General features: G+C 38.5%; 1 protein-coding gene across 33 annotated transcripts in view; it reads left to right on the top strand.

The window, feature by feature from the left end:
* C2cd5 (C2 calcium dependent domain containing 5) overlaps nucleotides 1-21,013 on the top strand; it is a 100,571-nt gene that overhangs the window by 27,463 nt on the left and 52,095 nt on the right. For 5 of the 33 annotated variants that reach the window (XM_076568249.1, XM_076568247.1, XM_076568242.1 and 2 more), the window contains exons 8-13: nucleotides 916-1,067; nucleotides 4,707-4,892; nucleotides 6,356-6,441; nucleotides 7,017-7,049; nucleotides 15,276-15,384; nucleotides 17,798-17,863. In XM_076568249.1, the coding sequence (XP_076424364.1) occupies nucleotides 916-1,067; nucleotides 4,707-4,892; nucleotides 6,356-6,441; nucleotides 7,017-7,049; nucleotides 15,276-15,384; nucleotides 17,798-17,863 (632 nt within the window). The remainder of the gene's footprint in view (nucleotides 1-915; nucleotides 1,068-4,706; nucleotides 4,893-6,355; nucleotides 6,442-7,016; nucleotides 7,050-15,275; nucleotides 15,385-17,797; nucleotides 17,864-21,013) is intronic. The other 28 variants (XM_076568270.1, XM_076568273.1, XM_076568269.1 and 25 more) reach the window with 11 other exon arrangements.

The following is a 21,013-nucleotide window of genomic DNA, read 5'->3' as shown; positions in this document are numbered from 1 at the left end:
AGAGTGGCTGCAGAGGCAGGCAGGCAGGTAGCATAGGCAGGTACCACAAACCTTTGCTTCTTCCCTTTCTTACTTCAAATCCAGCTTCAATAAAGGACTTCTGTTTAGCTGACACAAAGGCTCTGACTATGGAAGCGAAGGTGTTTTTCCGGCTTCCAAAGTCTCTTCCACAGATCCTCCCAGAGCCCTATGATTTTGTGGATTACATTCTGAGAACCCTCCAGTTGTGTTTATGTGACTATTTCTGTATTTGTTTAGAATTGAAATCGATAATGCTTCTAATGAAGCAGACACTGACACTTTGATTTGCTTATTTTCTTTATGTACAAAGTCTGTAGGGTTTTGAAACGATAGGGTCTGTTTCATTCTGTGGAAGAGAGCTATTGGAAAACAGGTAAGCAACGCAGTGTTTCTATGTAGCTCTACCTATTGTCCTCTCTGCTGTGTTTTTAGCTGTGGCACTCTGATGCTGTAGGATAAGGAAACAGTTTTTTCTTTTCGAGATACTTGTGTGTGTGTAAATATGAAGACAGTTACAGATATTTCCACACACCATTTGTGGCCATCATTTTCTTTTGTAACTTACAAAAACATTTATTTAAATATTTTGTCATTTATTTATTCTTTTTATTTTTTCCTTTTAATATATGTATTTTTAATCCCCATTAGTCTACCATTTCATGCTTCTTTGCTTTTCCACTCGGCTTATTAACTGTTTCAATGCAGAGAATATTTATCTGGAGAATGATGAATGGTTAAATAGCAGTCCGTTGTCTTTGGCCTCATTCCCAGCTCCACACTTAAGAAATGACTGCCGGCCCCACCCCAGTTCTTTCCCGATGTTTGGATCATGTTGCCAACTGTCAAGCCCTTTGGCACATGATTGCTTAATATGTCTCCACCTTCTTCTGGCAGGATTCCCTTCAATGAAGATCCCAATCCCAATCCTCACTCATCAGGACCCTCAACCCCTCTGAAAAACCAAACTTATTCCTTTTCACCTTCCAAGTCCTACAGTCGACAGTCCTCTTCTTCTGACACAGACTTGAGTTTGACACCCAAGACTGGTAAGGCACTTCCACCCACCTTTCGTGTTTCCTTTTTAAAACTGTTTCTGTTTCTTAGGAGCTTCCCATCCAAGTCTTTCCTCCTATTTCTGCATTTAAGTTAAAAGTGAATGTGAATGCTGATCATTTCAGTTATTAATTTTTTGTAGAGCCATTGTTTGGAGAGTGACATTTTAACTACTTTAATCATTGCCGATATCAAGTCCAAAGTCGTGACTTTTGGGTGCTGACGTGTTCATTTCCTGTTCAAGCCCAGAAGAGTGCTGGCTGGAGGCGCTTGAACAGCTGCCAGAGTGGGCTGCACTCAGATAATCCTTCTTATTTCAGAACTTAGTTCTGTGTTTTTATTATGGAAACATTGCAGAACTGGAATGGTTGTATAGCTGTACAGATGTCTATCCATCTGCTTATTGGCTTAAGGTTAGATCAGTGTAAAGTATTGTCCTGAGTTTAACTGGAAAAACAGAAAAAAAGGAAAAGTCAAAAAGAGAAGAGGAAATGACATTGGTCACATCTATTTATTAACTTGTTTACACGTTAACTTAAAAGATAATATAGCCGGGCAGTGGTGGTGCAGGCCTTTAATCCCATCACTCAGGAGGCAGTCAGGGGGATCTCTGAGTTCCAGGCCAGCCTGGTCTACAGAGCGAGTTCCAGGACAGCCAAGGCTACACAGAGAAACCCTGTCTCGAAAAACAAAAAAACAAACAAAAAAGATAATGTAAATACTGATCATTTCAATTATTAAAATTAATTTTTATAGGGAAATTATTTTGTTTGATGAATGACATGTAACTATTTAGTCATTGTTGATACTGACTCCATGGGATCAGGGTGCTTAGCTTTGCTAGGTTTGCTCTCCAGGTTGAAACTGCATTTTAAATTTCCTTGGCCTTGAATATTTTTCAATTCATTAAATTTATAATTTTCCCTCCCCTGTTTGTATTATGAATGGTTTCTGGATTTTTGTTAATGTTTTTTGATAAAAAGTTGATAAAAGATTAAATTAGCTTCTTCCTAAAGAATTAAATTATTTAAATAATTTTTAAAGAAAGATTGAAAATTTATAGACTTACTATTTCTAGTATTTTAAGTACTATTTCTAGCAGTTTTCCTATCAGATTGATTAAAACAGTTTTTATTTATATTATTTTGAATTTATCATCTTTAATAACCTTTAATGTTTTATCTTATTGTTAGGAGAGGAATATAAAATGGATTCATATCTTGTGAAAACAATCAAACAAAATCTTACTTCCAAAGCAGTGTTATTTATTATAGACTTAATTTCTTTCTTTCTTTTTTATAAATATGATCACAGAATAGAAATACTATAAGCACCCATTTCTTTCTCTTTGTTTTTATTACCATCTCTGTCACACCTCTCCAACACAGTTACTTTATTTCTAAGTATATGCTTAGTCTTAGCATATTAAACCAAGTGCAGGACAAAAATCCTTGAAGATTGCATCTGTTCCCAGTACAGGTGACTTTTCCTTTTCATTATTGCCCAGACGATGCATCCTTAGAGCTTGTTCTCTAGCTTAGCATGTGCTTATCATAAGCAATGTGAAGATGATTAACATAGGCAGGAGGAGGTGCACAGGTTATTTGTAGATAATACCCCACACTGGACAAGAAACTGGAGGAAGGTGGTGATGGTGGCTCCAGCACCAATCCCTACAGATGCTGAAGGTTGACTCTCTAGTGTTAATTAGGAGTAACAGTTGAAAATACAGTAGCATTTTATATAGTATTTTATAGTGATGGATGCTTTGGAATGGGTCATTTTAGCTATCTTTGTGCCATAAAAATTGAACCATTCAAATTGTAATGAAATTAAAAAAAAAAAAAAAAAGAGACTGGCCTTAATGTTCCTGATGGTCAGAACAAGATAGACTTAGGATAGTACTGTTGTCTCTGCTCTTCTTTTATTGGCACTGGAGATGAAACACATCACATCATGCATCCTGGGCCAGCATTCTACCTCTCAGCTTTACCCCTAGCTCCTGGATGCTTTTGGAGACCAGATCTTGTTAAGTTGCTGAGGCTGATCTCTGCCTTGTGAGCCAAAGCAGTCACCCATTAGCTGCTAGGTGTAGCTGGGACTCTGGGTTTGTGCCCTCATGAACAGTAAGATTTTCTAACAATAGTTTTAAGGCTTTGGCTACTTACTCTGTGTTCTAGGCTACTTTTCCGTACACTTACTGATTATTTTTGTTATACCATAGATAAAGTTTTGAAAGTGTTTTCTTGGCCTCTTGTTTTTTAATTTCCATAAAAGGCCAAACCTAAAGATTTTCAGATAAGTGACCAAACCAGGTCTCTCAAGCTTTCTGACTGGCATCATCTGTACTAGCAATGGCCTTTGTAATTTTGGTTCTTAAAATCTCATTTACAAACCACGTGCTATTCTAACATTTACTTATAAGCGGACTCTGAGTGCTTGATTCTGTTTACTCGCCTCAGGAACTAATTAGTGTATGTTAGCATCCCCAGGCTCTTGGCCTTGCTGCCAGTCCTTCATCACCTTCCAGTGGTCCAGAGGGGCCTTCACTTATGTTAGGAAATGGCAGGATAATGTTCTCACATTCCTAAAGCTGTGATTCAGTGTGCGACTTTCTCTGCTTTCTAATTCCCTACATTCAAGACTCAGCCTTCCGAGAAATAGTGGAATAACTGATTACTATTGATTTATTATTTATAAACTGAGAAGTCAAAAATAGAGCAGACATATTAAAGGTAGCCTGAGAAAATTATTTTTCTGTTTATAATTAATGCTGTTTTTCTTTTAGATTTCTTAAATTTTTTCTTATTTATTAGAATCCAATTTATGACATTTTAAAAAATGAGACTTTAAAAATATTTTCCCCAAGTTCTCAATTAATAAGAGTGAAATTTTTGAATGCTGGCATATGACAAAGATTTACACACTTGATTTGGGGTTAATTTTACTTTCTTAGACAATCTGTTGTATATACTTTTTACTATCCACAGGGTTTTTAATCTTTAAATAAATCTCTGTAAATAGTACTATGGTCAGATTAAAGTATGAAAAATTTTAGAGAAAAGTAAAAGTATTAATTTATACTTCAAAATTGGAGAGAAAAAAGGATTTTGAATTCATAAGGCAGTACTCTTTGATTATTTTTTAATGAGTAGTCCATTAATACCACAATATTCAGTATCTTAGCTAGTAACATTTGGAGGTACCAAACTTTACCACTTTAAATAAGTGTTTATGACTGAAGCAACAGGTTTCTCATCATAATACTAAAGAGGGGTGTTTTTCAACCATACAAGTTTTGAGACACACAACCAACCAACTAACAAAAATTGGTGGGCAATTGAAGTGTTTGAAGAAGTCAGTTAAAAGTGATGTAAATGGCATAAAATCTTGCTAGTTATTTAAAGATTTTTAATGACTGCAGAGTTCGAAAGGGCTTTGTTAATTTAGAAGATATCTTTGGTTTGCACTGTGTTGGCTAGAGGGTTCTGGCGGGTGGGTGTTCTTAGGCTCAGTGTTGATTTGTCTGCATTTGAAATCCATTTGACTGTTATGTTTTGCTTCATCATTGCTTTCCTTCTCCTGCATTTTCTGATCTTCTGAATCTGCATCTTTGCTACTTTCCTCCACAGCACCTTACCCACAGGGGCCTGGGATCTACCTGTGCCCCAGCTCCACCCCCCTCTCTTGTGGTTCCCTTCACCTTAAGTCCCGCCTCCTCTCGGAATCTAGCCTTACCCCTCATCACTCTAGCCTTGTCAGCCCCGTTCTGAGGAAAAGTGTTTCTTTCAGTGAAGAGCTGTTCCTGGCTGCTTCTGGTAGGATCACATTATGTCAGCTTTTTTAATCCCTTTATTTTAAATCATCTTTGAAACATATTATTTTATACCATAAAGAATGATTGTGTGCTTTATGTGTCTACTAGTTATTTTACTGACAGTTAATCAGAATTACAAAGATGTCATTGGAGGTTGTTTGATGGATAACTATGAGTATATAGTAAACTTTATATCTAAAAAGATTATGTCTCAGGACACGGATGTGGATGTTTACTGTAACTATCACTACCTAGGTCCTTCTGAAGGGACTGTGGTAGGTGCTTTGCCCCCTTCTCTCCATACTTGCTCCATCCACATCAGACCTGTGCCATCCTGTTGCTAAACCATAAGGCTACATGAGAAAATTATTCTGTTTGAACCAGTTTAAGTCTCATTTTGGTGATATTCTTTTATTGTATCTTTTTTCTACCCACTACATTAATCAAGTTATTCTGCTATGTTTTCTGGTAATTTATTTATCACTGCAAACTTATCTTTATTTTGTGACTTTTAATACGCTTCATATAAAGATCTTAGTTTTATTTCCGGTTAGCATTGTATAGTCTCTTAAAAATGTTTAGATTACTATAAGAAAAATTTTATTTTTAAAAAACAGAATGGGACTACACACATGCTAACCTTTGTTTCCTTATCCAAGAACAGCTAAAAATGTAAATGTGAATTAGTTCCTTTTTAAGGCACTGCAGTAAATTGGACTGTGTGCATCTTGGTCTCAGGAGGGTGGGCTCACCCCAGTCTGCAGCACTAGCTTCTCACCCATCCCATGTCCATACAAGTCTTGGGTCACATTTGTTCTTGTAGGAGTATCAAAACAAGAGGAACAACAAATGGCAGAGAAAGAAATGTGACATTAAAATACATCTAAGAGGGAGGAAATAGAATTCTTTCATCCCTGACTATGTACATTTGAGATTTATTTACCCATGTGTAATTTTTTTTCTCCAAAAAATTGTGTTGATTTTTGTGAATGAGCACACTGTTGTAGTGTGACACCATTTTCAGGGGTGGGTGTCAGCAGAGAATAAACTTCATTCTGAATGCTGATTCCATGCTCTTTAGCTCTCCTGTGATATTTTAAATGAGCAGTTAGTATGTTTCTCCTTTATATTTAATTAGCTATTTTGGTGTGCCTAAATTGTTAGCATAGTAATAGTTAGTCTTTTGATTATTTTTTATCAAAAGTCTCATTTTAAATATAGAATATTATCGAAGATTTGCTACCTTGTTATAATATTCTTATTAGAATAAATTGATTCTAAAACTAGCTCTGACCAGAACTTCGATGTCTTGCTTTAAAGAAAGTCTTAGTATAGTAGAGTAAAATGTGTTAGTTGCCATCTCAAAATATGTGACATGTGTGGATCATTTTCTTGTGTTTTGACTCACACTGGTTTGCTGTTTTATAGTTGTTTGGTTGTTATTTGTGTGCTGATGTCCTGTAGGAATGGGAAGTGGTAGTGCTGGAAAAGAAGGGGGGCCCTTTAAAGCTCTTCTGCGACAACAGACTCAGTCGGCGTTGGAGCAGCGGGTAAGAGTCACCACTTTACTTTCTGTTCTTGCACTGGCGCCATGGCTTTGTGTTCCCAGGCTGCTGTGGGCTCTAAGACTTCTGAAAGGTATTCTTGATCATATCTGCAATGCTGTAGTTTTAATGATCAAACGTCTTTAAGATATCACAGTAATTTATTTACCAGTACTTACTTTCTGTTGGAAAAATTCTGTAAGTTTTTTGTTTTGTGTTCTAATCTTTAATTTAAAATATTTCTCCTGAAAATATCCACTGAATGATGAAGTCATTTCTTTTTTTCATTAAAATTACAATATAGAAAAGAAAATGGTTAATATTTTTCAGTAAAATAACATTACATTAAAATAATGCCCTAGTATATTAACATATTTATCTGCTGATATAATTTTTCTCACTGGCCTGTTTATTAGAAATAAGACACACTTTCTATATCTCTGTAGATTAAAATTAATAGAGTGGTTCTCTAGTATAATATTTTAATTATGCTTAATGTTTAGTTAATTTGTTGAGTGGGAAACTGAGTCTAGTTTTTGGATGATTTCTCTCTCTCTCTCTTTATAAACGTCATTGCTAAGGGAGGATCGCCTCATAGGTTCTGTAGAAGGCGGGTATGTTTCTGAACACGTATGAGAGCCTGTGCCTTGTGTTAGAAGCTTTTCTACTTTTCATCTTGTTCATCTAAGTTTTATTTAAGCTTTTAACAAATGTTGCTGCCTTTTTCTGAACTTAGTACTGTGAGGCTCCTGTTCTTTTCTGCTAATGCAGTGCATGGTTCCGTGTGTCCTGTCCTGTGCTTCAATTCAGACAGCGCTCCACAGCTTTCTTTGGGTCTGCTTCGGAAGCTATAAGCACTTATAGACTCTTATTTTGTTTGTTCATTTTATACCAGCACTTGGGAGAGAACAAAGGTGAGGTGGAGTGAACACCGTAAAAGGCACACCTTCTTTCTGCAGTCTGCCTCCGAGAACAGTTTGTTTCTGATTCTCTGACTGCAGACGATAAGTTTATTCTCTAGGCAGTTTTTTTCTTATGTTGCAAGTAGCTATTTACGTCCTGTTTACCTTTTAGACAAGGGTGAAGTGAGCAGAGCTGAAGTGTGGTAATGAGTTGAGCTCTAGCCAGGTCTCTTGTTTTCGTGCAGTACTTGGGATTGAACCCCAGGGCCTTGTACATGCTGGGCAAGCACCTTCCCACTGAGCTGTGTCCTCAGCCTTCAGTTCTTTGTTTTGTGCCCCATTAAACTGCACTTGCTCTTCACCTACTCCTGCCTTGGCAGCACACCGACCACCACCACAACCACCACCACCACCACCACCACCACCACCACCACCACCACCACAATCACCACCACCACAGTCAGAGCCAAAGATTAAAGTATGAAGAACAGGATCAGAGTGGAGGTGTGCGTGTCTGTTCATCATGTTTTAGGCCAGAATGGTTTTATCTTTGCCTTCTCCCATTCTTTTTTTAAATCTAATTGCTGTTTTAGAATTCACATAAAGAGAAAATCTTGGTTGATGAGATAGTGGACTGGAAATGTGGCTGTGTGACATGCTGGTTGGTGACTTTACTGTCTGTGTCACAGACCTTTACAACCATTTCATGGGAGATATTCAAATAATTTTGGATTTGGTTTAGATAAAATTTGTGGACTTTTTTGTTTTGTTTTTATTTTTTGAGGTGGTGTCTAATCTGTAGCCCAGGCTAACAGGGATCTCACTATGTAGCTCAGGCTAGCTCTGAACTCATAATTGTACTGCTTTAACCTTGTAAATGCTGGGATTACAATGCCTAAGTAAAAGTTGTATGTGTTTCTTTAAAATATGTTTTAAATTGAAATAGAATTTCATCACTTTCCTCCCTCCCATTTCTCTGTCCAGCTCCTCCCATATCTACCCACTCTCAAGTTAATAGCCTATTTTTAAAAATTATTATTTTTGGTTGTGAGCCTAGCCGGGCGGTGGTGGCACACGCCTTTAATCCCAGCACTCGGGAAGCAGAGCCAAGCGGATCTCTGTGAGTTCGAGGTCAGCCTGGGCTACCAAGTGAGTTCCAGGAAAGGCGCAAAGCTACACAGAGAAACCCTGTCTCGAAAAACCAAAATAAATAAATAAATAAGAATCATTATTACATACATACATATCTATTTATATGCAAAAATATGTAAGTACAACCTGCTAAGTCTGTTTTTGTTGTTTGTATGCATATGGTTTCAGCGCTGACCACTCTGCATTAGACAACCAGTAAGTTGACTCATCCCTGAGAGAAGCTAATCCTTCTCTGAATAGTCATTAGTAGCTTGTAGTTCTTTGTCTAGGGGTGGCACTCCATGAGATTACCCCTTCTGCATTGGCATGTCCATTATTGATACTGCCATTGTTCTTTCTGGTTTGTTTATGTAGCCATTTCTAGGAGAGGATGTTTTACAGCAGACTTCTTGGGATTCTGGCTCTTACAGTCTTTCTGCTCCCTTTTCTGAGAGCTTCTCTGAGCCATAGATGCAGGAGCTGTGATGTAGATGTTTCTGTTGGGGCTGGGATCCTCAGATCCATTAATCCCTTCCTTGTGTCCACCTGTAGTTTTCTGTGATGGTTTTCATTTGCTGTAAAGAGAGGCTTCATTGCTGAAGAGTGGTGGTGTGTCCTTATACACTTACTGTGTGTCTAAGGATAAGATTTATAATGTAATGAGGAATTATGCTGGGTTAGTAATGGGGCAGAGTCTTTTCTAATGTCCATGACCTCACTAGCTAGGAAGCTATAAGTCAGCAATGATATCCCTCATTGAGTGGGCTTTAAGTCCACTCAACAGCTGTGATCACCACCACCATGTGAGTGTCCTGTTGAACCTCTAGGATATCTTGCATGTTGTTCATTGTCATGGTTCACAGGTGTTGCAGCTGGGTAGGGCTGTTCAATCCTCTCTCTCTTTTGATAGCTTGCATACTATTCTCTGGTACCATGGAGGTTTGATTGCAGGAAAAAGAAACTTTCACGTCAGGTGCAGCTCAAATTATGAGTCTTGTGTCCTTAATCTGTGGTATCTTCAGCACTAGGGGCCCACCCTTGATCTCTGAAAGACAGCAAAAGTCTACATTTACAGTTTGTTGTTTTAGGAGTCCCTTGGACTACCCTGACCAACCATTTGAAAGGAGGTTTCTCATGTCTGGTACTGGGATTTTTGTTAGTCTATAGTTCTTATAAGGGAGTGTTGTTAGCCCAAGTGGCTTAACTTCCTTTAAGCTGGTGTGTGTGTGTGTGTGTGTGTGTGTGTGTGTGTGTGTGTGTGTGTGTGTTTGTGTTTGTACCCATATATACACATATGTATTGCTTATAATTTTAAGTAACTATAAAATGATTCATTGAAGGTTTATCAAACAACCTTCAAGGAATCATAGCCCTGGTATTATTTGCCTCCCTTCTTCACCATATGTTTGAGCTCCATTCTTTTGTAGTTGGAGTCCACTCCCCATTTTTTAATGTTTCTTACTTTGTGTTACCTGCAAACTGCCCCTCACTGCCCCACATCTATGGCCCCTTTATATTTTCTTGGTTTCTCTGGTTAGTCCGGGTTGTGTACGCCCATCAGAGCATCTGAGGGTTTGGAGATAGGAATGTCAGTTGAGTGAAAACATGTAGAGGATTTTGTTTCGTTTTTTTAAGACAGGGTCTCATGTAGTCTAGGTTGGCCTGAGCCAACTGTGTACCCAAGGATCACCTTTAACTCCTGCCTCTGCCTCTTTTTTTGTTTTTGTTGCTATTTTACTTATTTATTTATTTAGGTTTTTTGAGACCAGGTCTTTCCACATAGTCCTGACTGTCCTGGGATTCACTCTGTAGACCAGGCTGACCTTGGACTCACAGACATCTGCCTGCCTTTGCCTCCCAAGTGCTAGGATTAAAGGCATGTGCCACCATGCCCAGCCCATGCCTTTACCGATTAAATGCTGGTATTATAGGTGTGTGCCACAGAATTTGGCCAGATTTATCTTCCTTCCTTCCTTCCTTCCTTCCTTCCTTCCTTCCTTCCTTCCTTCCTTCCTTCCTTCCTTCCTTCCTTCCTTCCTTCCTCCCTCCCTCCCTCCCTCCCTCCCTCCCTCCCTCCCTCCCTCCCTCCCTCCCTCCCTTCCTTCCTTTTCTTCTTATTTATTTACTTACTTACTTATTAATTAATTAATTTATTTTTATTTATTTATTGAGACAGAGTTTCTCTGTGTAGCCTTGGCTGTTCTGGAACTTGCTTTGTAGACCAGCCTGGCCTCGAATTCATAGAGATCATCTGCCTCCTGAGTGCTGGTTCTAAAGGTGTGTGCCTGGCTCAGATTTGTATTTTCTAATATGCTTTTTTTTTTTTTTTTGAGATACAGTGTCATGTAGCAGAGCATGGCTTCAAACGTACTATGTAGTTAAGAATGATCTCTACCTCTCAAACTGGGATTTATAGGCATCACAAACACATTAGGCTTCTACTTGTACTTTTCAAACTGTATTTTATTACATTTTAAAATTTATTTTGTATGGGCGGAGGTAAGTTTGTGGGTGCATAAATGCTGTGGTGCACATATGGAGGCCCGAGAATAACTCATGGGAGTGGCTTCTCTACTTTCATGTGGTCAGTTGAACTCAGGTTGTCAGGCTTGGCAGCAAGTGTCTTTACCCACTAGGCCATCTTGATGGCCTCTGATGTGCTTTTAAAGAGTATAAAATCTTGGACACATCAGCGCACTGGGCATATACTATAACTTTTTTTATTTTAAACAAAAAAAGGGGAAATGTGGTTGATATATTATGTGCCCCAATAAACTTATCTGGGGGTCAGAGAACAGAATAGCCACTATATTAAACGTAGAGGTTAGGCAGTGGTAGCACACGCCTTTAATCCTAGCCTTCTGGAGGCAGAGATCCATCTGGATCTCTGAGTTCAAAGCCACACTGGACACCACCAGGCATAGTGACACACACCTTTAATCTCAAGAAGTGATGGCAGGAAGCAGAAAGGTATATAAGGCGTGAGGACCAGGAACTAAGTTTGTTAAGCTTTTAGGCTTTTAGCAGCAGTTCAGCTGAGATCCATTCGGGTGAGGACACAGAGGCTTCCAGTATGAGGAAATAAGATCAGCTGAGGAATTGGCGAGGTGAGGTTGTCTGTGGCTTGTTCTGTTTCTCAGATCTTTCAGTGTTCACCCCAATACCTGGCTCCAGGTTTTATTTCATATAAGATTGTTTAGCAATTCGTCTTACAGGTATATGTTAGTAGACAGTCTTCATAGGATTAAAAGCAAAGGTATTAAGAACTACGGTTTTGTGTAAGACCTTGTAAAAGCTGACATGTTATGGTTTTGCATTTGTACCATTCCCATATGCAGTAGTAGTCCCTAGCATTCCCCTAAGTTCAGAAGAAGCAGCAAAAGCAGCAGTGTCTTTGGCTTTTCCAGTCACCTCTGGCTGCTGTTGATGTCACTTTTGTTTGGGGAAAAGGCATGTAGCAGTACAGTAAGTTCTCTGCAGAAGTGTGCAGGTGTGTATGAAAACATCTGTGCGAGGATATACTAAGAGCATTAAAAATAATTGGTTTTAAAAGTAATCACATAGGTTTTTAGTTGTGTATTTTTCCTCAGTAAAGAAAGCTGGAACTGGATGCTGAGGCATATACCTACAGTCCTAGCACTTAGAATCTGGGGCTTGTGGGTTCTGAGTTCAAGAACAGCCTGGACTTCATGGGGAAAAAGGAAAGGAAAGAAGCCTAGTTATTTACCTATTCCCAAGGAACATAATTTGGGGAAACATGGATAAAAAGTGGATTTATAGTGAATTAAGATCTCCTTATTAGTAAGTAGAATAAAATTGTATGATAAACCATTGCAGGGATCTAGCATGGTGCTGGGTTGTTTTTAAGATGTATTTCTATGTTTAATGATGTGCATGTGTCTGTATGTGTATGCTCATGTGTGTTTGAATGCATGCAGAGGCCAGCAGAAGGCATGATCCCCTGGAGTTATAGGTGGTGTGAGCTAACAACTGACTTGGGTGCTGGGAACCAAATCTGGATCCTCTGGAGCAGTGGCTGCTCTTTACTCCTGAGCCATCTCTCCAGCTTTAGAAATTCACTCTGTGCTCTGGGGATGACAAAAGAGTTGATATAAAAATTGAGCCATTTATATATCTTAAAGAAAAACTCCATGTAAATCTATTGAAGATAATACTTCTGCTATGTTTTATTGATTTTTCAACTACCTTTCTTTAAAGACACACTATCAAATATTCTTATAATTCATGCTCTTAGCTTATATCAAAGGTCAACAAGTAAAATGTCTGGGGACAACAGGGAAGGATACTTTAAACATTAATGGACTTTCTAGAGAATGTGTCTTTTTTTAGTTTCTCAAACTGACATTCAGACATTGAAAGCATAGCATGCTTGGACTGATCGTGGGGAAGCTGCCTTTGTCAGAGGGGAGAAGAAAGGAGCAGCTCTGTAAATCCAGCAGGTGTAATGCACAGACTGTGCGACTTCAACCAAGTTCTGAGTGATGCTTACTGAGAAATAAGAACTAATGTAGGTGTTAAGGTTTACTGCTAAGGAGGACAGGAATAGAGGGCCCTGCCATGCTCTGTTTTCTAAAATGTGGAGTTATAGTAGCACCTCTCTTTTGTTGGGGCATTTTTGAAAGTCATTTTCTGCACTTAACATAGGCCCTGGCATAGGTCAGCATGGGCCCGCAGTCTCGTGCGATGTGGAGGTGGCCGTGTTTTACTTGCTGTCAGTAACGGCAATAACTTCTTTAGTTGGAGAATACTTTGCATATGGACTTGGCCCGAATAATTCTGATAGTTTTTGCCTATTGTTGATTGAATCAGTGTGCTGGCTGGCTGGACTGGGGTTGTGTAAGAGAGACTCATCAGCAGAGCGAGCGGGCACCTCTGGAAGCACCATTGTGTTTTTCTGCTCTGACTGGTCTTAGTATGAAACTTCATAGCTCATCCTTTATCAAGTCCCCTGATCTGCCCCCCCCTCCACTTCCCCCTCTTCCTTCCCTCCTACTTGTCTCTCCATCCCTCGTAGAGGTGATCACACCTTGGACCCTGCACACAGCTAGGCAGACTCTATATTGCGTTGCTGTCCCCAGGGCTGGAAGTCTTCCATTTAGTTTACAAACCTTTTTTTTTTTTTTTACAGTGGTTCTTGTCTTAATATTTAAAAGATGGATGTATAAAGAATAAGTATAAAGTACATTTTATTCTTTGAGACCATCATATAACTTAGATATTTTAAGAATTGTTCCTAAAATTGAAAAAAAAAACCTGGAAAATTCTATGGACCTAATTTACTACATTTAAATAACATTAGCCACTTATACATGTCTGATTTAAAATTTAACGTATAAAAGTTCAGATGAAAATAATACATTTTTGACACAAAGTATTATATACCTTTCGCCATATATTTCCTAATATTCACTTCCATGTTTCAGTCTAGGTCAAACATAAACAATTCTATGGATTGGCTTTTTACCCTTCTTATACAGTGTAGCAGTTCTGGCCCTTGTTAAAGTAAAGATCACTTCTGAGTTTTGACTGGATTTTAATGTGTTTATGTATATGCACACCCATGTGCACTTTTTACGTTTATGCAGGTGTGCAGGACGGTTCCTTTGTGCTAAAAATTGCAAGTTGCTCTGCCATATGCATTGTGCTTCAGCAGTCTTGTAATTCCATGCTTCAAGCAGCTTCAAGGTCATCTTGCTGCTTTTATATGTGCCTGTTTTTAGTCGTTGCTCTTTTTTTTTTTTTATTTGTTGCATTTAGTCTGCTGTGGCCTAGAAAATTTGATAATGATGAATTTTAGACTGACAAGTATTTTTAGCATCTGTAGCTACTTTCTACCAGTGTGAGCATCCTCTATGGAGATGCCTTGGGAATGCAGTGCATGAACCTTAATACTTGCAGTCCTCTGAGGGTTTGTTGGGCTGTTTTCCAGCTCTTATTATGTTGAAAGTGGTCAGGGCTGTTGGTTAATGACTTCTGGTTAAGAGAGCTGCATTCATCTCACAGCCAGGCAGGTCAGGTAGCCATCATCTCTTCCTTGTATCCACTTTTTCCATGGCACATGGCCCGTGTTTGGGCACCCACAGACATTCCCCTTTCCTGCTGGTGCTCGTTGAGTGAGTTCCCTATCGTTTCATTTTTCTTTTGAGTTCTTCTTGTCATCCTTATGGCAGAAGGGGAGCCACAGCTTGGAGAGCCTGCAGGATTGTGTGTTCCCTGACTCTACTGTGTGCTTCTTTCCTCTGCTTAACATACAGTATGTGGCTCTTTTTGCTCCTGGTCACACAGAGATTGGCTCTCACTTCACCTAGCTGTTTACTTTCTCTTTCTCACTCTCTAGACTGCCTGTCCTTTCACTCCATGTCCCACACTTCCTTTATCCAGGCCTCTTGTTGCATGCAGGCCTTGGGAATAAATACTTTCCAATAGCCTGTGTGCCTGCATGTCGAGACATCATTACTGAGAAAGGCATATGGGTTGCCAGGCTGTCCTGCCCTGTGCCATTGGGAAATGGTGTTGGAGTAGAGTTTGAGAAGAGAGAAGAGTATGTTATGAGTAGCTCAGCTGGGGACTATTGAACATTTTCCCCAACTCAGAACTGATAAGGCTGCTGGATTCTACCTCGGATGTAGGGGAACAGATTTGGAGCTGTGAGCATCTGGGAAATTTAAGGAAAAAGCAGGTGTAGTGTATTTTTTTCAGGCCATGCATTTCCTGGGTTAGGATCTGCATGAGCAGAGCCTTCTACTATCCATTTGGTCTCATCTGTTCTGCCCTTGTCTTCACCAGGAATTCCCCTTCCTCACCTTGACGGCCTTTCCTCCTGGACTCCTTGTGCATGTCGGTGGTGTGGTTAGTGCACGCTCTGTGAAGCTTTTAGATCGGATCCACAATCCTGGTATGTTTTCTGATAAGTTTGATTTTACTGCTTTTACTTGAGGTGTGGTTGTAAAAATTGATTTTGATGAATATTGAAAGCAAATTTAACCTGAAGAGAGATGAAAACAGATATATAAACTGGCACATGTTATTTTGAAATATTTTCAGTAATTGCACTTAAAGGTAAACTAAGAAGTATATATTAGTTATTTTTAATGTATATCAAATGAGCACATTTTGATTTATTTCTGGCTAGGTTATCATTTTGAGGGGCTCATTAATTAATGTTTGGGTTAGCTTTATATTTGCTTTAAGGAGTTAAAGGTTTTTACTGTTTGGCCTTCATGGCCATTACATGAAGTTGTTTATGTTTTTCACTTGCCCGTATGGCCAAACAAGGAGGAGCAGTAGCTCATGTCTGTAAAGAACAGCATGTGAATGACACAGAAGGCAGGCAAGCCTGGTCCTGGCACTTTAGGGCCTTGGGTTAGAACCCCCAGGTGAATTTTCTCACTCGACATCAAGCATCATCAATAATGGTAGCTCCCTAGGTAGTTATATTTCATGCCCAGACATTTGCTCAAGCACCGTAAACCTGAAGTAATGTTGGCATCTGTACTTTTGCGTATTTTAGAAGCCATTAATTCGTCACTTACAGCAACTTCTTTGTGACATGTAGGAAAAGAAGAAAAGAATGCTCTGAAAATGATTGGGATGGAAAATATTATGGATAGTGCTTTTGAGTATAACAGAGCATTAACTATTCTTTACAATTAAATTTAAATGGTGCTCTGTGGTTTGATTTTACCTGAGAAGAATAGAATTCTTCTAACTTGCAAATGTGACTTCAGAAAGGCAGTGCTACTCATGTTTATTTAGCTCTAAAGTGAGCAAATACATCCTCTCTGCTCCAGTATTTTGTTTCAGTTTGGTTTATTTTCCCCCCTTTCTTACTTTTATGGTCAGTGTAAGATCTCCTTTTTCTTACTGTATTGTCCACCCTGTAGTACTTAGTGGCCCGTCAGACTGCTACCATGTAGCACATGATATTCTAACTTTCTGTAGCAAATTCAGTTCCAAGAAGTGTAAGGAACCTGACAGTCACTGTGCTTTCCGTGGATGACTGACTGATGTTTTGATGGCACTCATTGACATGATACTGTCCAAAACAGTTTAGAAGTGTATTCAATTGATGTCTTCTTTCATTTTGTTGCTTCCAAATAAGTTATTTAAATTAGCTTTAAATGGAGATAATTATCTCAAAATGTTGCTTACATTTACAAAATCTTCTTGAGAGTTTATCATACCCACCAATTCCTTCCAGCTGTACTAGAAACCTGAGAACCCAGGAGAGAGAGTGTCCTTTTAGAATGAGTTTTGTATGCTATAACTAGCTGCTCACCATTTTCTCCTCCTCTCTCTCAGAATAGCTGTCCATCATGCATGGGAAGCCTCAGTTATTATTAGTGGATTATTCTCAGAAGTTCAAGTGCATATATCTGTATGCAAATACTATGAAATAGTACAGAGTTACATTTTTAGTTTGCCTTGTTTTTAGTCTAATACTTACCAAGTGTAATTCTAATGGTTCCAATATCTTATTTTGATTTAAAATAAACTTTCTTTGGATTCTTTTATGTACATATTATGCACTAAAATGGAACATTTACCTAACAGCTTCTCTCAGGCCCTCAAGTAATTTTTCTGTTACAGTGATAGAGTTTGTTGAGAAAAGGTGATGGTAACGCTCGGTGAAGCCCCGGATTAGACGTAGCACAGCGATGCCGTAGTGGAATGGGCACTGCTGTGTGCTGGGAGAGATGCTTGTGCAGTGTGTTTCCTTGCAGTTAGTTTTTAACTAGTGAATATGAAACATTTTAATTTCATTTTTAGTGGAAAAGGGAAACAACCTTATTTTAAAACCATTGCCCTAGCCGGGTGGTGGTGGCACATGCCTTTAATTCCAGCACTCAGGAGGCAGAGGCAGGCAGATCTCTGTGAGTTCGAGGCCAGCCTGGTCTGCAGAGTGAGTTCCAGGACAGCCAGAGCTGTTACACAGAGAAACTCTGTCTTGTAAAAAACAAAAACAAACAAAACAACAAACCAAACCAAACACATTGCCATTAGTTCTCTTGGTGATGACTTCTGAGTTCTTAGCGCTCCTTCCTTTGTTAAATACCAGGCAAGTAGAAGCATAAACAGACGGGGTGGTTTCCGGCACCCAGGGGACCAAATGACAGTTAATTGTAGGTGACTGTAGCTTGCTTCTCCTGCCTTTCCTGTCTCTATTTCTTATTAACTCTGCTGTCTGTCTTCCAGTTCCTGTCAAGTGCTGTTGTCAATTGTGTTCTTGTTTGTAGTTTTTTTTTTTCCTTTTATTCCTACTATTCTGCACCTAAAACTGATCAACTAATTTGCTGTTTTGAACTCAGCCTTTGTCGGAATTATGGGTAACACAAGATCTTACAAACTGCTAGACTGGAATAGTTTCAATTCAGGTATTTTACTGGTCATTCAGTATTACATATGCTGACAGAAATTATGGCAGCTCAGTGAGGTTTTAGAGATGTTCTAGATTAAATAGATCAATTCAGTTACATGGATGCATTCTGTAATAGTTATGTCACAACTTGTAATTTGCATAGAAATGCAAGTATAAAAATACATGAGCTAAAGCACATCAAAACCATACCATAAATTATGAATGACTTTGCTTATGTGACTAACTTTCGGAATATAATTAAATTCTATTTATGAATTTTGGCCAGTGTTTTCATATCTGGTAAGTGATACAGGCATTAGCTTTACCATCAAGCAGCATTTGTTAAATACATTAAACACCCAGCCAGATAAACCTTAAAGCATGTTTAAACTGCATGATCAGATTTAATAGAGAATTTTTACTGTTTTATAAATTACCAGGAAATGTGACTCTTAGCATTTTCATATATAATGCTAGAAGTATTCTAAAATTTCATAGCAGGACAGATTTTCCAGGGAGATTAACATCTCTAAGCTTTCCTCCTTCCGCATGACATTCCAATTTCTCTTTATAAGTAATTGGAATATAGTCTGTAGCAATTAAAAAACAAGAAAACTTTACAGCTGATGATGTGTTTTAGTAATGCCAACTAGTTTCTTTTTGATAAAAACATATTTTCTTACTAATATAAATATCTAAAATTATTTTTGAGATTAAATTTGGAACTATTTTAATTAAACACTAAAGCTGGTATTTAAAGAATGTTTTCAGTTCTTTGTGTCAGCGTATTTTATAGTGAAGCAAAAGTATCAAAGGGCTCAGCATTTCAGGTAACGCTTTCCTTTCAGTATTCTTTGTATGCAAGAGTCAAAGATGAAAGCTCTGCTGTGTATTGTTGGACGAGGAGTGAGTCATGTTCGTGATCTGGCTTGTCAGCCTGTGCAAATGTAGAGGGATCCTAATTTCTGACTCTTTAAGGAAGTTACCTCTGTTTCTAGACAAGCTTTTCCATTGTGCTGACATTCACTAAAATGAAAATGGTAGTTTTGTTGATTGGTTTTTAGTGAGAAAATGAAATATACCCTATTAGATTTGTTTTATAAAGTAAGAATATATTCCAATACACAGTTAGCTTAGAACAATTAAAAAAATAGGTTGTGTATAAAAATGATATTGACTACTAACAACTTAAGGAAGTGAAGTCTTGTCAGATCAGACACTTTTTTAGAGTGTGATAGTTGTTGGTCAGATGACAGAGAAGTTTTATAAAAGGAAAGGGCAGAAATTAAATCCCTGGGACACAAGGGTACTGTCTCAGGCAAACAGCAACAGTTTGGCAAGGACAGACATGGTTGAGGAAGCAGTATATCTTGCCATCACTGAATGTAATGTCATATGGGAAGTGTGCAGAAGAGAAGTGGCTGTGCCACATGGAGGGGTTGCAGGGGTGGAGGAGAGGGGGCAGACTGGGCTGTGTAGGTAGTTCCAGGGCCAGCCTAAGCTGTGATGTGAGACTGTTCTCAGAAGAATGAGCCAAACAAATAACAGAACAGCAAGAGTATAAAGATAATGCTTTTAGTTTAATATGTCCATAGTACCATCCTATGATCCAGGCCTTAGAATAGTTACATTTAGAAATAAGGCTGATTTTGATATTAATTTAGAAAAAACAATTTGATAATTCTGAATAAAATATGTTATGTTTGGTAAATATATTCAAATAATTTTTATATATCCTCTGTAATTTGGATATATTTTGATATTGCTATCCCATAATGTCAAAATGTCACAATTGACCACACTGTTTATCCACAGGACTCATGTTTAATTCCCAGCACTCACATGGCAGCTCACAGCTGTCTCTAACTCTAATTCCAGGAGAACCAGTACCCTCTTCTGGCCTCCATGGGGGGTACTTGCATGTACATGGTGCAACCATAAATGCAGGCAAACACCCATATATAAAAGTTCAAAAAACAACAAACAAACAAAAAATCCAAACAAAGAATTGACTCCCATTAGTAGGAATAATAATTGTCAATACTGTTTTAATTTCAAAATTATTCATACTTTATTTCTTGAGTTCTTTGACACCGTAAATAATGTGAGGCCTCAGTCAGTTTGATAATAGTCATCGAAGAGCAAGAGAAAAGAGAATTCTGAATGAGAAACTAAACACTTGTTAGTTACTAGACTTTCTTAGTTCAGAAATCTTACAGGATGAAAAATACACCACATAGCATTTACAATGGGATGCTGCATAATGACTTTTTGGTCATGGATCATGCATCATGGTTGTCCCATAAGATCATATTGCCTTGGGATTGGCTGCCTTAGGTGTGCCATTGCATACCATGATGTTTTCACAGTGGTGAATACTGGTCAGTGTGGCATTTCTCAGAACACGTGTCTCTATCATTGAGTGATACATCACTGAATTGGTATTTATTTTGTACTGTACAGTTAGACACTAGAGGACAAAGATTGCCAGTCACTCTGTCTTTATGAAATTTGTGTTCTTAGATGATAGAAAAGTATTAAGTGTGTTACTGTGTTGTGTGATATACAGAGTGGAAACAGGCATGGCTAACTGTGTTGGGGGCTGTGCTCATTCTTAAGCTCATGTTTGAAGGTTGTATATCAGGTTTTCATAAGTTTCTGATTCTTTCAGTAAGATACTTAACCCCGTACAAATGCATATTCTGCTCTTCTAAACCTCCAGCATTTAAGTCAGTCTTAGCCAGTGCTCCTCTGATGGTCTGATAGTTGCTTCACAGAGTACAAAGGGTCTGCCTTAGCCTCTTGTCCTTTGCTTTTGTCTTAGCCATCTTGTCCCAAGTTAACCACAGTGATGGGGCATTTTTATGCACTAGGAAGAAGTGAACCCTTCTTCTCATGAACCTGAGAACTTACTATGATGTTACCTTTTGTTTCCTGATTTTTCTGTTTTGTGAACAGAATTTGAAAAATGGGACATGGGGTGGGGGTAGGGGGTAGAGTGGATATTAGCAGCTGGAAAGGGGGCTGAGATGTTACTGCTCTTCCTTGACACTCTGGGCTGCCATGAGATATCATGGTAATGAGATAATGATAACATGCCTTTTGGTCATCCTGGCAGACACTGCCTCTCCACAGACCTAGAGACAAGCCAGAGAGTCTTGAGGAT

The sequence above is a fragment of the Peromyscus maniculatus genome, chromosome 3 (genome assembly GCF_049852395.1).
Source record: "Peromyscus maniculatus bairdii isolate BWxNUB_F1_BW_parent chromosome 3, HU_Pman_BW_mat_3.1, whole genome shotgun sequence".
Lineage (NCBI taxonomy): Eukaryota > Metazoa > Chordata > Mammalia > Rodentia > Cricetidae > Peromyscus > Peromyscus maniculatus.
Note: the sequence above shows the minus strand (reverse complement) of the source record. Positions and strands in the feature narration are given on the sequence as shown.